Source organism: Symphodus melops, assembly GCF_947650265.1.
Source record: "Symphodus melops genome assembly, chromosome: 14".
NCBI lineage: Eukaryota > Metazoa > Chordata > Actinopteri > Labriformes > Labridae > Symphodus > Symphodus melops.
Genome location: NC_136704.1, coordinates 17,336,803 through 17,353,198, shown reverse-complemented (window position 1 = coordinate 17,353,198; position 16,396 = coordinate 17,336,803). Strand labels below are relative to the sequence as shown.

Below are 16,396 nucleotides of genomic sequence, written 5' to 3'. Positions count from 1 at the left end.
ATTTAAAAAAATCAGACAGGAGAGTTGTTAAAGCAACATAGGGACACAGCCCGATGCTGTCATCAATAATCCTGCTTCACATCAAAACATGAGGAAGAAAGTGAATCATGAGGACAAGTGGAAGAGAACATAAAATAAACGAGCAGAGGAGAGGAAGAAAAGAGAAAAACAAACCAAACTGCTTTAATCAACGTTTGAAGCTCCTACCCTTTTTGACAACATAATTAAAGCTGTTGGCAGCCGGACTAAGATATTTGAAGGGAAAATCAAAACTAAAACTAAACAGAATTAACTGGCTGCTATTTAACCAGATAACATTATGAAATAGTTCGGGAGAAGGGGTTCTCAAAAATAATGGCTACCATGCCAGAGAAGAAAAATATTGAGACGTTCATGGAACCATAAAAATAAAAAAACACAACCAATATTTCCTCCCTTGGAAGGTGCATTTACTGAAGGGATTTCAGGTCTTCCAGGTGTTTCCAGGATGTGTGGGAACTTCCCCATGACCTAACTCCAAACTTAAACAGCTGTCAGGACTCATGATTAATGCGATGGAGCAGGAGAACATGCAGTATGTGTGATCAGAGAGCAGTGAGGTAACATATCAGGGCATGAATCAACTTGTTTTCAAAGTCAGGACTCTGCTGAGTCATGTTGGTTTACATTAAAGCTCAGTGATGTGACCATATATGCTCTCTGTTGCAGACTACATAGCTCTACAGGAGGACGCGTTGCAGCTTTACCACCTTCATTTGAAGGGTTTAGCGAAAATGTAAAGTACATTTCTATTAGATTTTAGTCAACTATTTTTACTGTTTTACTCAAATCAACTGCATCTCACTTCCAGCCGATTGTTAGACTGCAGGCTTGAATTTGTCTAGAAGTGAAAGTCGATCTTTTATAAGGAGGTAAGAAATAAACCCTTAATTCTCTCCATCCGAGAATACAAATTACAGCGAAGAGGAACAGGTTGTTCCGCACCGAGCCACCAGCCTAAAACCTGACAAGATAAATGACAAGGACAAAACGGCGCCATGGCTGTACTCATATGAAAGGACATGAAGTGCCTCGTTTCCTCTGAAATGCTCTCAGTGTGCTGAAGGATGAACATGAAAGAGACCAAAGGTTCATCTAACCTCTCAGATCAATCACAGCTAATCTGAAAACCTCATTTATATTCATGCATCGGGGAGTCACAGGAGCTGACCTATTCTGTAAAAAACACAAGGATTTAAGTCTGCAGACACAGCTGACGTCAAAAAGCAAACCATTTCTAGGAAGTAACAGCAGATAAATTATGCAGAAATATTTCTGTAAGTGGGAGCTGCGAAAGTTGAGGCGCACAGTACAATTTTTCCAATGAAGGTAAATCAAATCTCAAGCAGCCCTGCAAAAAAAACAACTCAAAATTGGACTGGTTTTCAGAATCAGAACCGGTTTATTGTCAAGTACATTTAAATATATGAGGAATTTGTCTTGGTGTATTGATTGTATTGGATGTTAAATATCCCTTATGATGCCCTTTTTGGGGTTCATAAGTCTTAATTCATGTCTACTAAAGTACATTCACAATCGCTAAAAGTCTGTTTTTATGTACTGCTTCTCAACGCAGGCTCTCCCATATGCCTGTATTTCGAAAGCTTAGAATTCCCCATGAAGAGAAAAAAAAACAACATAAAAAGGATCCCCAGTGTGCCAAGTCTGATCTGATCTGCTCTTTCGTAATTGGTCAGTCGTCGGCTTTGTTCTGGGATATTTCCTGCCCCTTTGGGAATGCTACAGTCAGTCCGAGGGGAGCTTGTGCTTGCTACAACCAACCAATCGGCTTGGATCAGTGATGTCTTTGTCTTGTGATGTCACAATTTCAGGGGGGGGGGGCGCTAGGGACCGAACGTTTCATGCGGCTATTGCTACAGCTAACAGGAGGAGGTAGGAGAAGCAGCATTTTCTGCGGACTTTGAATTTTTGCAAGTGGATGTGCCTAAACATGCACAAGACTAAAGAGCATATAAAACCATTAGTCCTTAATTACTTGTTTATATTTTTTAGTTTATTGTTAATATCTAATGTCTACACTGTACAGAGAGAGCCCAGTCTACCAAAGTTACATTTCTTGGGTTTTAAACATACCTGGCTAATAAAGCTGATTCTGATTTGGGACCTTTAAACAACAAAACACACAAGGGAAACATCAAGATCAGAAATGACTAAATAAGACAGGTAACACTAAAGACCAAACTAGGAAACAACACGATAAGACAGAAGAAGAGGAACTACAACTACTAAAACAAGAAATAAACACCTTTACTCTAAATAATATACACACCAAAAAAGTGATTGTGACCCAAAAGTGAGCCCTGGGGGACGCCATAATTAGAAAGAATTGCCTATGCTCAATAAGAACAGTATACAAGTTTAAAATAAGGTTAAACACTTCACGGCAACAACAGAGACAAGACACAGTTCTCCTAAAATTTAGTTTGTTTTGATAGTGTGATCAATGGTGGCAAAAGCAGAGGTCAGTAGTACCAGGATCCACTTAATGTTGACCTTATGATGGTGCTACATGAAACCTCAGAGGATCAACAAGTCAATTCTTTGAGAAATATGAATGTTTGGACCAAGTTCCATCCAAACCAATCAAGCAGCTGTCAGAATATTGGTGGTGGTGAATTTATTATATGAAACTGCAGTTCCTGGAGCAAATAATGCCTTCAAAACAATGTGAGGAATGTTTGAGAGTCTGCACCCCAACTCGACTCCCTGGAAGTGTACAGAAAGTCAGGTCCAGGTCCATGGTAAATAATGGATTTGGAATCATCAGAGGACTTGCAAAACCCCTGTGAACTTGTGCCTTGAGCCAACAGGTTTACAACTTCAGGGAATTCTGAACGTTTAAAATCAGCCCTTATTTCTCTTTGTTCCTGAATCTTTCGACTCGATCTCAAAAGTGGGATTTGAAAGCATGTAGTGGGCCAACATTATCAAAAAGTCAGAACTACAACAAGCACATGTAAAAGCATCAAGTTTGACTTTAAAATATGCGCTTTTATAACTTTTTTTTTCCAGTTCATCCCACATACGTTTCGGACAATCTGGAAGTCTGTTTGGTAACCTCACGCTTGTGTACAGAAACAAACAAACCACTAAGGAATTTTGATACATTTCTGGTTCGTTGTGCTCCCTTGATGATCAAAAATAAACTATAGCACTTGGCAGAAAAATGTAATTCCTTGAGATAAAACAATCTTAATGCCCAAAAAATCTTCACTAAGTCATCTCCTCTGACTCCAATCCTCTCTCTAATACTTTTGGGATAAAATAAAAGACTCTAGTTCAAAAACACACAGATCGACTGGAGGGTCTTCACAGGGAGTTAGAAGGAAGAATAAATCCTAAACTGAGTTTAGCAGATAAGAGCTATTAGTCGCAGGAGACAGCAGCCAGCTGGAACAATTCCTCCTCTAATTGAGTTTCAAGAGTCTTGGTGGACAGAGAGAAAGACAAATGTGCTCAGGCCATCATTCTTTCAGCAGGTGGTAATCACCAGAGGAAACAAAACCTCTGGAATTACAGGGATTTAAAGCTTTCATAGAAACACTGACAAACCAGGAGGGATTCCTGCCTGATAAATGCTCGTCTGTCATTTCTTGATCTATGTCAGGATGCTCAGGAATTTAGAATCAAAGAAAAAGTTTTAGATGTTTTAGATCTGAATTAAATGTTTATATGAAGGTGTTCTACAAAAACCCTGTCTACAGAAGGATAACTTCACAGTAAATCCAGCAAAGTTTGACTAAAAAAGGAAGAATACCAAACCTAAGACCCCAAACTTTTTTTTGGTGTCGAGTATATTTGCTGCTGTTTTAAATTGCCTGCAACTTCACGATGTGCTTCTAACCATGCTTCTTCATGAATATCTCAACTTATTCAGAGTGTAAACAACTGTGAATTTCCCCTCGCAGTTGTTAATATTCCTTGTTCAATTAAATTGTTTTATTCACTGCCATGTAAACAAGCCTGTCACAGAAAAGTTGAGCTGCAAGAAAGTGACATTTGTTAGCGATATACGCCATTGCTTTTGTTGATTTATAACAGTGCATATTATTCTGAAGTTACAGAGCCATTCATTATCCTCAGTGCTCTTCCTTGTTAGGTCACATTGTGCTTTCTAGGAAGAAGTTATTTAGTTTTTAGGTCATCTGTGATTTCTATCCCAAATGATGGATCATCCACTCAGGAGCATACCAATAACAGCCTTGAACAGTAAGCCCTGGGTAATTTGTAAAGCAGTTTTTTTAAGAGTAAGTTATAGCTGCTTCAAAGAAGGGTCCAACAGTGTGAATATTCATGTGTGTTTTCTCATCAATTTTCTGTCATTGAAGCTTCTTCTTGGGTCTGTTACAAAAAAACGCCCGCGGTAGAGTTATAAGAAGCTCTCCCTGCTGACTCAACACTCCCTATGATAACACAGGAGTCATCGTTTGACAGAAAGGAAGATTTATCTGGAGGAGAATCATTTCTTAGCAGAGGAAGAAGCTTTAGTGGGTGCCTTCCAAACCACCTAAATCCCCCCCCAAGATATCAGATAAAGGTTTTCAGACAAAAGAAACATCAGTTCGCTGAGCTTGTGCCCGTCTAAAAAGACAGACGATTCATCGAGCTAATTCATTCAAGGTTCCACTCAGATCCATGTCAGGTGAGCATAGGTTGGTATTTTCCAATCCTATTAGGCGAAGTTTCATGTTCAAGTGTGGTACAAACTACAAGATAATAAGGCTGATTTTGGGACCGATTCACAAAGTCACAAGGTTGTATAATGGTTCTACAGATGATCTGGCCAGATGTTCCTGTGTCGTGAGGTGTTACGAGAGATCCAATCTGCTCGAAACAGCGGTCGGGATCTCCCCGATGCAAATCGTATGTATTAAACATGTTCAATACTTATGATCTGTTCTCCATCTGTATGGAGACAACCCAGAGGACAGACGAGAACACATTCTGTGGACTTATGTAAACAAACAATAGCCAGTGACACTGCTTTTACTCACCTCAATCGCGCTCTACAGTATAACTTGTGCAACCTAATCTGTACACAATCTCCACAACTTTATCCTTTGTTCAACTTTTTTTCTCCACTATTTTCTACTTAGAAAAACATCCTTCTCGCAGTCAGTCATGTTTGTTTACTTTAATGTTGCTTTTCAAAGAAAGACATGCTGCATGATTTCCAGTTTTTTGAGTCAAGACTCTCTTTCGGTGAATGTAAACGAACAATGTACCATTTAATCCATGATTGTTTGTTGTCATGTGGGTTCTCTCACATTTTCCCATCCTTCACATTTTTTAAATCTTTTTAAGTGTGGACCATGCTTTACTCCAATGCCGAAGCATGGTTGAGAGAAGCAAAATGATGGAGGAAAAAAGCTAAACATAAATAGTGATGCATTGAGGCAGGGAGCCTAGCCTCTATAACCTGTGAAACATGTTCTCAGAAAAGATGAGCATTGTTTGAAACTCAGAATTTTTCTTTTGCGGCAACCTCGAAGAAACAAATGGAAACTGTGCTTCAAAAAATTTAACTATTCCATTTCTTGAAAAAAAATAAAATAAAGTGGCCTCTTTTTAGCTCTTAAAGGATGTAGGAATTGTTGCATCAGTAGAACTTTGACGTAAAACCCGGTCCTAAAAATACTACAAGTGACGACTCTTTAATGACTCTGTCATGTGCCATTAAATTAACCAAAACTTTAAGTTATTGTCTTCACTTTCAAACTACAATAAAACCCTCACTTGTCTTCTTAAGAATGTTTATTTTCTTGGACACTTCATTTTCGAACGCCAGTCAACAATTATTTCCCACAGCTCCACATTCATCCATCTAGTCCTCCACTCACCAGACCAGAAACATATTTCCCCAGAGCTCTGTTAAGCTGTCAGTCTGTGGTTTCTCTGGGAATAGTGGAGGTTAGGTCTATGTGACCTGGAAGAAGCCTTGGGTCTGTCGACACAATATTAATCCTGCCTTTTCTTACACTAACCTCGTACATTTTTCATTATCTGTTCAGAAAGTATTCAGTGTGTTAAAGTGTCAAAAAAGTTTCCTCCTCTTATAAATAAAATCATCCATCGCCTGAGTCTTTGGGGTGTAAATAGCTTAATCTCCCAATCCCTCTCTGATGAATTTCTCCCCTTATAACTGTCAAATCCTCACCCTTACTATCAAAAGTCTTTCAAACAACACTGGGACTTGTAGAAACGTGTTACAAGTTATCCTATTTAATGTGACATGACACCATTGTTTTCAATAATATACTCCCAGCAATATGTTGTGTCATAATTTTAAATATAAACGAGGTAAATTCTCTATTCTCCAAGTAGAATAATGTCATATGACCTTTACATTGTTTCAGTTATCCACTTTTAGAAATACTCTGTATTTGATGCCAATAGTCAACCAATTCCCTTATGTAACTAAAGGCCTTAACCTGCAATAATGAATATAAATGGCTTGAATTGAGTCACCATAACCTGCTACAACCCAACAAGATTTACAAGATACGTCATGACTTGACCTGACCTGACAAGATGTGAACATGTGAATTCTACGTAGAATACATCAAAGGAAGTTATCAATCTCTTCCATACCACACTTCCAAATAATATCAAACAGCACACACACAACCAAGTCGTCAAGCACTGGTCGCTGGAAAGAAATACAAAACCAAAAAGTTATACTGAGACTGCACATCAAAAGCAGCTCCAAATTTTAGATTATAACAAGAAACTGCAAGTGATAAAACTTCATTAAATGAGATTTGGAGGAGCTTCTGATGTGCCGACCCGTGCCACACACCTACACATCCATTCTCTCAGAAGAGACAGGTTGTTCCTCTAAAATGTGCTTAAATTTGGATCACTGAGGAAAACTAAATCAATCAGGCAGTCAGGATACAAAAAGTGTTTCCAGGCTAGCAAAACTCTACGGTCTAATCATTCCATTTACTACAAAGTCAGAAATACTGTTACACCCAATATATCTGAACAGAATCTGACACTAAAGTACTGCAATAGATCGTTCCTGCCCTTGGATGTCTGACAGCTTAGAAAAACAAACCTGGAGCTCTGAAACGTTTTGGCTATTCTCACACCTTTAATCCTTCCACCTGTCCTTAAATCCAGCCCATATGGAAGGAGTGTCTCGAAGAATGGGTTTGGTGGCTCATTTTGCCTTCCATCACGCAATGTGAGGTCCTGCTGACCTGGGAATGGGAGTTCAGTAAAGACTGGCATGTTCTTCAGCAATCATTTTACGGTGTTTCTGTTTAATATGTCAGTTTCCAGACAGTTATAAAGATTATATGTAGGATTTATTTCCAAAGTAAGACACAAAAAAGTGCTCTAAAGATAACAACAAGACTATCATTCAACAAAAAAGAACAAGTAAAAGCATTAAGCAAAAACTCAGGAGTTCTTGATCGTCAGCAAAAGCACTAAAACTGTCTGTAACTGAGTTAGGTGTTCAGTTTCCAAGAAGATGAAGCCAACATATCCAATATTTATTTTTTTTGAAGAAAAACAGAAATAATTTACACTGCAAGGCTTAATGGTTTAATTCCATGCATTATCGTTGGGCCAACGATTATGTGACGAAATAAATGCAGACTTCATTCTCTAGAAGGGAAATTGACACTTAAGGTGGTTTGGGTATTTGATTTGGATGTCACTAGGTCTTTTGCTTTTGGAGGTCTTCCAGGAGACCTCATCATAGACCAGAATGCACTGGAGGGATTGTACTGTATATACCATCCATCAGGCACTGGGAACCTCTGTGGATCCCCCAGGAGGAGCTAGAACACATGGATGTGGAGAGGGACATCTGGGGATGAAATGTTTCACCCTTTGTTGCTCTTCCTCTGAAAGTTCTTTTTCAACGTATGTCCGATATTAACACCGTCTTCTTCTTCGTCAAATTCTTCGGCCAATTACCTTCCATTCACGTTGCCCTCATAACGAATACATGAAGAGTTATGAAGTAGTGACATGGTGAGTCAAAATGGAAGTGAGATATGTTAAGAGTAAATTCAATAAAAGATTTTCAGGATTTTAGTAAAAACTGATATTTTGTTCCAACCATACTGTCGTGGTTTGTGAAGGCAGTGCTGTCAGAAGGCGTAACTCATTTTACAGGTTTAATTACTTGAGTCCCTGTTTGGTCTCTCACAGCAAAGCTTTAAATCTACAAAGTTTGTTGATGACGGTGGTCAGGTTTCTTTCACCGATGGAAAATGCACGGCAGTCCAAATCTCAGGGTTTGTCCAGCTTTTCAGTGTTGTTGAAAGAACAAGACAGCGTTGGATAAATGTTTCTGCTCTTTGTGAGTATAGGGTAAGACACTAATGATAGTACAAGTGGGTGGTTTGAGCATGAAAAGAGGCTGTTTTATCTGATCTTACATGCTATGTATCAACTTCAGAGGCTGTTTAGGCTTCAGCTGGGATAAATCAAATGCACCTCCACTAGTCTCAATATTGAAGCTATATTTAGGACAGATAGTTTCTTGAGGAGCTATCTGCAGCCCAGATGACATGATACTACATTGCCAAAGGACTTAAAACAAGAGAGAGTGAGAACAGTCAGAGAGAGAAATTCTACTTTGGACTTGAAGCAAGTGAAAGTCAGGTATTGATTATAAGATGAAATAAATAGTCGCATGACGAGAAATTGGAAAGATAATAGAAATGAGTTTAAAGATGGAGAGCTTAAGGACCTCTTTTCTGTCAGGTTTGCTTTATGTCTGCTCCAACTCAAAAGCTTTTAACTTCCCTAATATGAATGCGTCGTCCCCGGCAACTTGAACAAAAGTGCCTGCTCATGATTAGCAAATTTGAGAGCATACAGATTGATCAACTAGAAGAGGGCTGCAGAGATGAGGCGGGGGAGGGAACACAGAAGAGGATTTATGAAAACTCAAATGACGTTAAAAAAAGTTCAGTGTTCTACTAAGACGGGGTCCAGACCACAAATCAAAATCAACTAATAATTATGTGTGACAATAACATTGCAATACATGATTTTTTAAATTGTAACCAGGAGGTGTGTTAATAGGTCTCTGTAGTGGCAGCAGGTAAGACTCATGGGTATTGTAGTCTTGAGAGTTTTCTCTCACACTTAGATCAACAATAAGTAGGAATGGACTTTGGTGCGCTTTGGCGCCCACCAAAGGTCTCTGAGTGCAACTGCACTGTTGTGAGGCGAAGTTATTGCTGTTAACACCTCCCCTTGTTGGACAACCTACATTTGTTGACAAACAGAGTGTGGAGAAGCTGGAAAAGTGTCGACTGACAAGGTGATATTACTGAATTTGAATCAAATCTGACTCTACTGTCCACAGCCTGTTGTTTGCAAACTGTTCGCGTGTGGTGTACGTGTATTCAATGTTACAAGGAGGTCTACAGGCCATGGTTAAGTGGCCACATTGGAGAGGGTCTGTTAATGAATTCTAGTTGAGATAGGCTTCTAGCTTAAAGACAACTTGTTGGTGTAAGATGGGTTTATTTGTATCAAATCTGAGACATAACTTGAGCAAGAGTGTGAGTGTGTGAGTACTAATTATTCAAAACTGGTTGTCAGAAATACACTTCTAAAATTGAGAGAAAGAGAGCAAGAAACAAAGAAAGAGAGAGAAAGTGAGAGAGAGAGAGAGAGAGAGAGAGAGGCCTCTTTGATAATAACTTCCAGATTTCAGTCGTGACCTCCTACTGTCCTGATTAGCAGCAGCTTCTCTGCAGAGCTGCTGTGTGAAGGAAACTCAGCTCTCCAACAACACACACACACACACACTCAAATATCCAGCCTAAAAGGGACACATGGCTAATGTTACACATTTCAGTCTGTTAATTGCGAAACTGTGGAATAGTGTTTGGATTTTAGTTTATTGTACATTTTACCACAAGATTTATTTACTGAAAAGTATACCACAGTTTTCTTTAAATGCAACAGCCTGGCCCACGTTATGCACCTCAGCAAACTTTGTGCAAAAAGCAATGAGCGATGAATGGAAGTCAGACTTTCAGTCACGCAGGTGGTGTGCAGCTGAAGTGCACGCATATAGATTTCTGTGCCAAATGAAAACCTCAGCATTTTGTTGCAGGACTCAGCCCAATGTTTAGGTTCAAAACAAAGGTATAAAAAGTGCATCATACACCCAATTGTAAAGCTAATTGTCACTGCCACTCTATGCTGATGAAAGGCTGATGTTCGTTATATCTTTTGACCTTCTGTTAATCCTACGTTTGTAAAAATGATGACGAGAACTAATTCCTCTGATAGGAATGACTTGATTCCCTGCAGCCAATCACAGCCAATCAGAAGGAAGTTTTCTCCAACAACACGATCTAATAAAATCAAGGTCTAGTACCAGATGTGTTAACGTGTCTGCTATCAGTCAGCTCTCGCGGGTGTTAGAGCGGAAGGGAGGGAGTGTACAATCTCAGTTAAAAACAAGTTGGTGCAGCACGATCATAGAGGCAGATGGGCTGGTCTGACACACACAGTCAAACACACAAGACACACAAACACACACACACACACACACACACACACACACACACACACTGAGTCATAGCTTTTATATGACAGTGTCGTGCCAGGTGGTGATGGGAGCTGTTGTCCACAAAACACATTCAAAGAAAACTTGTCAAAGCCTCAGAGATAGCAGACACAGGACAGACTGGAGTCACATGTTCGTCTACACACTCTGGGTGATGTGCATTCTGACTTTAGCATTAGAACAAAGCAGCTTAATTATTTCAACAAATACCACAGCATCATGCAAAATTCCTAATTCACTGCGTCACATTTTGGGTCTTGAGTAAAACTTGTGATAAAAGCTCCCCCCAATGGCTGCGCTCACGCTCCAAACACAGACTCAGTGGGACAGGGTGAGAGCCAGAGAATGGAGCAAGCCACTACGCTCTTCTCGGTTTCAAAATACGCTGCAAGTCTACTTTCACTGGAGCCCACTGCAAGCACCCGACCCGGACAGGAAGTCTGACAAGTAAAACGCACGAGAGCGTCCAGTAAATTTCAAAACAAAACGTACAGTAGGGACTCACCATCACTTCAGCAACATTAACGCAGGCCCCCCAAACGTACACAAAGCAACCTCAGAAAGAGGTTTGTTATTCCTGCATGACCTTGTAGTTCTCCTGTGTACAGCTGCTCACCGGTGCGCTCTGCTCATGGTTCAGAAACAAAACCAGATCTGGTGTGGAAGGTCCGACTGTGGAAATTGGTACCGAATCGGAAAGCGACCCACTTGGTCTGCACTTAGGAGGACGAAGGCAGCTGAAGCCGCCTGCGACGCTCCAGTTACGGAATATGTATAAATATAAAATATTTAATTAAACAAATGTTCTTTATGGACCTGTATTCAGCCATCAGAGTTTGATGTTATTTCACTGTAGTTATTATTGAATGTTGTTAAACAACCTGTAGTCACAGGAATGGGGATTCAGGGGCCGAGAGCCGAGCTGCTGCAAACTGTGAGCTGGTTGACTTGGTTCCAGGGCATAAACTGATAAGTCCTGATATAAACTGATATGAAGATTTTTTTAAAGAAGGATTTGAATCTGGAATTTTACTTATGGGACCATAGCCATGAATCATGACAAAGGTTTTAAGTAATCTTGACAACAATACACACATCAAACAGAGCATTTGCTTATCAGCCACAGCCAACCAGTGATAAGAACAAATGGGGGTGACTGGGAGGAGGCGGAGAAAACAAATTGAGCCTGAAGCATCAAACGCATTCACACATTTGAATGGGTAAAATGTAAATAGAATTCTCCTCAAATCACTGACTAATCAGCTTGTTTGTTTTTTATTCTAGAGAGAGAAAAAGAGTGAGAGAATTGCTGTGATTCACACACACACACACACACACACACACACACACACACACACACACACACACACACACACACACACACACACACACACACACACACACACACACACACACACACACACACACACACACACACACACACACACACACACACACACACACACACACACACACACACACACACACACACACACACGCCATATGTCCTGTTGCTTTGTTCCCAGAACACACACACAATGATGAGGCCTGCAGCAGTGTGTTATTGTAACACACCGAGTTGTGTAACGTGTTAGCTGTGACTCATGTGTTTTCAATCCATATGGACCACAGTTTGATGAGCAGCCAGAACACACGCACACACATGCAGCAGGTGTATTCTTTAACCAGACACTCAGCTGTGTCTCATCGAAGCGTTCACACACTGCAGCTCGGGGTTTAATGATGTGTTCAGGTGTCTCCTCCATAAATCGTAAAGTCCTCAACTGATGACATGAAGGATGAAAAAGCCTGACAGGAAATGATGACTAGTCCAGAAGGGTCCATCTCTACATGGTGGTAAGGCGGTAATATGATAAAACGGGTCTGTGGAGGAATGACTCCATCATAATGTGCAAGCAAACAATCACTATTGTATGTGTGCTGCTGTTCTGTGCAAATACATACGATTGCATTTTCGCACAAACACTATGCCTTTATATCACCATAGCAACACAAAAACATTTTTCATGCAGATCTAATGGATGGGAAGTGTTTGTAGATACTCTAAAAATTTGAGTCCACAATAAACTAAAAATCTGAAAGGATGCCGTTTATGGGAGGGAGGCGTAAACGGAAGAGACACAAGTGTCTTTTTTGTTTTTGCTGACTGACTGACCTGTGCGTCAGAGAACACTTCCTGGATGTTGTTGATTGGTCCAACAGGAACACCTGAGCCCTCAAACCTCTTCAGCCAATCGGAGGTTTTCTCCTGCAGAAACCTGAAAACAATCATCACAAACTAATCACTAATACTGGGGGAGTCAGACCTGTTGTATACAGGTGGGACATCATCTGGACCCCCGCCCCCCCCCCCCCCTCAACGTTACAGTGTCATAAAATCAACACATCTGTCTCTCCCTGCGCTGATTTTAGAGCGCTATGCTGTGCCTGAACGTGTTGAATGAACTCATGTCTTGGGTTACAGATTTACTCTTTCAGTTCACCAATGAATGAGAACGCGAGCGTCGTCCACTGTGGAGACAGTAAAGGACTGCTCACTGCCCAGCACTGTGTGCAGAAGTGGAATATGTGACACCTGGCATCGGACGGGGCTGCGGCATGCTTTGCAAATGTTGCTTCTCTGATGAGAGTACCTGCATTTTCTTACTAAGCTTTTATTCTGACTTGTTGTGATTGTACTTCTTTATTGTGCTTTTCCATCTTTAACAAACACCACAACTTTATAAATAATGCACAAATTTCAAAGCAGATTAAAAGAAAAAAAACAATGAACAATGAACAAACAAAAGCGGACAACAAAACATAAAAAAAAAAGGGAAGCATTCACATGTATTTTGGCAATAGTGCCGTGCTATTATAGATTGTTATCTCTCAAAATGAAGAATATCTCATAGTCATTCACTTAGCACACAGCATTTCATGGTATACAAAGTCGGACAAGTGTTAAACATTAAATATCTCTTTAATCGTCTCTGCCAATCATTTCCAGATAAGGACCCCAAACAGATCTAAAAACGTTTGTATTACTGTCAATTTTATAAATTAGCTGTTCAAATGAAGGCCATCGTAGCCATCTCATCACTCCACTCCCTGAAGCCGACTTTCTCTTTTGACTTCCAATGTCTTAGCACAATCCTACATCCCATTAAGAAGGTCAGTTTTATCCAAGAACACATGTTGGAGGTCAGGATAGCATCTACTGCTAAAATATCTAATAGACATAACGCTGGGCACTGAATGAGCTCTACTGTCAATACATTATTAACACATTTAACAATTTCGGACCAAAAATCCTGCAAAGCTTTTATTCTGACTTTTTGTGCGGGACAGTTACTCAGTGAACAGTGAACGTCGACTCTGTCTTCAGCTACCTACTGGACAAATAGGTGGACAAATATGTGGGCAAAACATAATACGGTACACAGGAGCTTGTCTGGTGCAAAACAATAAATTGACCAATATTGGTGCCCAGGACTTTTATTTTTGGTTTCCATGGTAACAAACAGGTGTTAATATTGTTTATTTTGTGTGCTTGTTTGTGTATAAATACCTCTCAGACAGCGTGTGCAGCAGCTGTTTGCGGTTTTGGACTCTCAGCTTGTTTGTTTTGTACTTTGACTCTTCTGTGAGCTCTTTAAGCTCCAAAACCTGCAAACACCAAAAATGGCAAACAAATATTTGAGAGAGAGAAAAAAAAAAAAAATCTTCTTTTTCTGTCAGAGCTGCCGATCTGTGGAAGTGACTTACCTGACAAACCTTGACAAACTGTTTGTCGTTGCCGGCAGCCACAACGATGTGTCCGTCTTTGGTTTTGAAGCCCTGAAACACAGTCGAGAGTTTTAAGATCGACTCTTTTTATCTTTTAATAAACATTATAAATTAACTGGATGCAGGAACGAGGACAGAAATGGACTGAGTGGTAAATTGCTGCAGCAGGAAGCAAGAAAACACTTCCACAGTAAAAAGGATAAAAACATGATCCCTGAGATGTAATACTTCTGTTGATGCCGAGCCACACAGGATTATTACTATGATTAAAAACATGAAGAAAAACAAGAGAAACACAGTTTTGTGTTTTTCTCATATCAGGGATATTTACAGGTTGATAAAGAGGACAAAACTAAAATAGATTGTTTTTATTTTAAAGATCGAGATCTGGATTTTTTTTGGAGGAATGTGTCCAGTTGCTCAAACTCAGATGTGTTTGCTTTAGTAAAACTCCGGCCACCTGACCCCTGTACTTTATATAGTACAGAAAACCAATCACATGATACTACATGAGATTCTGAACCATAGACTGAAAACAGAGCCTGGATATATACCGTATGTAAAGCAGAGTCTGTAGTACCTTGGATATAAAGTATTTCCAGCAGCGTCCTGATGTTGTTTTACAACCTGCAATAAAAAGGTTCACAGGCATCTGATCCAACTATACTTTATAAACTATGAGAATCAGTTTATCAATAAAATCAGTTTTGTCGAGGTGCTCATGTCCAACAGGTAGATGTGAAATGTACTCTGATTAATTATGAGGCTGTGAGAGTACAGGGGGTGAGAATCTGGAGATTCATCTGCATTTTATCTCAGTGTCTCGCATGAGTATTTAAAGACGTTTAATCAGCTCAGTCTCCCTGAGGAGACCTGTTTAAAGGCCAGCTGTTGAAGGGAAATGTCTCTTCTTTGTCCTCTTTGTCTTCTCTCGTTCCTTTGAATCTTTCCTTGCCCCGGGTCGTCTTTCTGCTCTTCCTTCCTTTTTCAACACTTTCTCCCCCTCTTCCTCTCTCTCTCTCTCTCTAAACAATCGCTGTAATAAAAAAAGTGTTGCCACATGAAAGGAGGTAAAATCTGCTGTCTCACATCACAACACACACACACACTCAGAGCAGTGACCACATACCTCTGTGTGTGTGTGTGTGTGTGTGTGTGTGTGTGTGTGTGTGTGTGTGTGTGTTTTCAGACCACTAACCCTTTAGTCACACCACACTAAGCACTCTGCTCTGGCCACCACCTCGCTTTCATCCCCAGCCTTCGGGACTTGTGGGCACACAGTCCAAAGGGAGACTACGACGGGACGTTCGACCATAAAACCTCAAACAGTCCTCAGAGACGTTGGGCGGTGCAGTGAGGTTCGCAGGGAGGCAGCTTATGCCCCCTGCTGGCTGCAGGCACTATCCAAACCACATCGACCCCAAACTAAAGTGTCAAAGAGCTAAAAGGACGAAACTAAAGTCTCTCCGAATCCGCAGCTCCACAGAGCTTTTTAACGTCTTCAAGATCAACTTTGTTGCTCGTTCCTTTTTGTCGCACAGCAGACGGACACAGTCAGAGACTAGACGGTGAACAAAGTGGATCATTCAAAGTGGATCATTTGTGGTCGAGGAGACCTCAAACCGAGCTTAAGCTAAAATAAGTAAAGAAAGTAAATGGACTTAAGCTTGTACTGCACTTTCCTAGTCTTCTGACCACTCAAAGCGCGCTTCTCACCAACGCATTCACTGCCATTCACACACTAATGGCAGAGGCTGCTATGTAAAGTATCCCTCATCCATATTAACCAAGATGTGTTTAAACCGCTTTTTTTGTGGCCCGTGTAGAGGCCACAATGTCCAAGCACCAGAAAACACAAAGAAAGTACAAGTTCAACGAAGTAGAGCGGCCACACACTGAGGTTAGTGTCAGGAGGTGTTCAAGGCTAAAAACCAAGCAGCAACAGATAACACGGGATAGCAGAAACATAAGCATCCCATTTTGTAGCTGCTG

The 16,396-nt window shown here is 40.4% G+C and overlaps 2 protein-coding genes across 2 annotated transcripts in view; one reads left to right on the top strand and one right to left on the bottom strand.

Annotated features, from left to right (window-relative positions):
* Positions 1-16,396, top strand: part of inhbaa (inhibin subunit beta Aa) — a 267,804-nt gene that overhangs the window by 94,167 nt on the left and 157,241 nt on the right. The gene's annotated exons all lie outside the window — the stretch shown is intronic.
* Positions 1-16,396, bottom strand: part of sugct (succinyl-CoA:glutarate-CoA transferase) — a 54,864-nt gene that overhangs the window by 24,647 nt on the left and 13,821 nt on the right. Inside the window, exons 10-12 of the mRNA XM_079361533.1 lie at positions 14,384-14,455; positions 14,187-14,284; positions 12,792-12,894 (exon numbers count right to left, since the gene is read on the bottom strand). Coding sequence (XP_079217659.1) covers positions 12,792-12,894; positions 14,187-14,284; positions 14,384-14,455 — 273 coding nt within the window. The remainder of the gene's footprint in view (positions 1-12,791; positions 12,895-14,186; positions 14,285-14,383; positions 14,456-16,396) is intronic.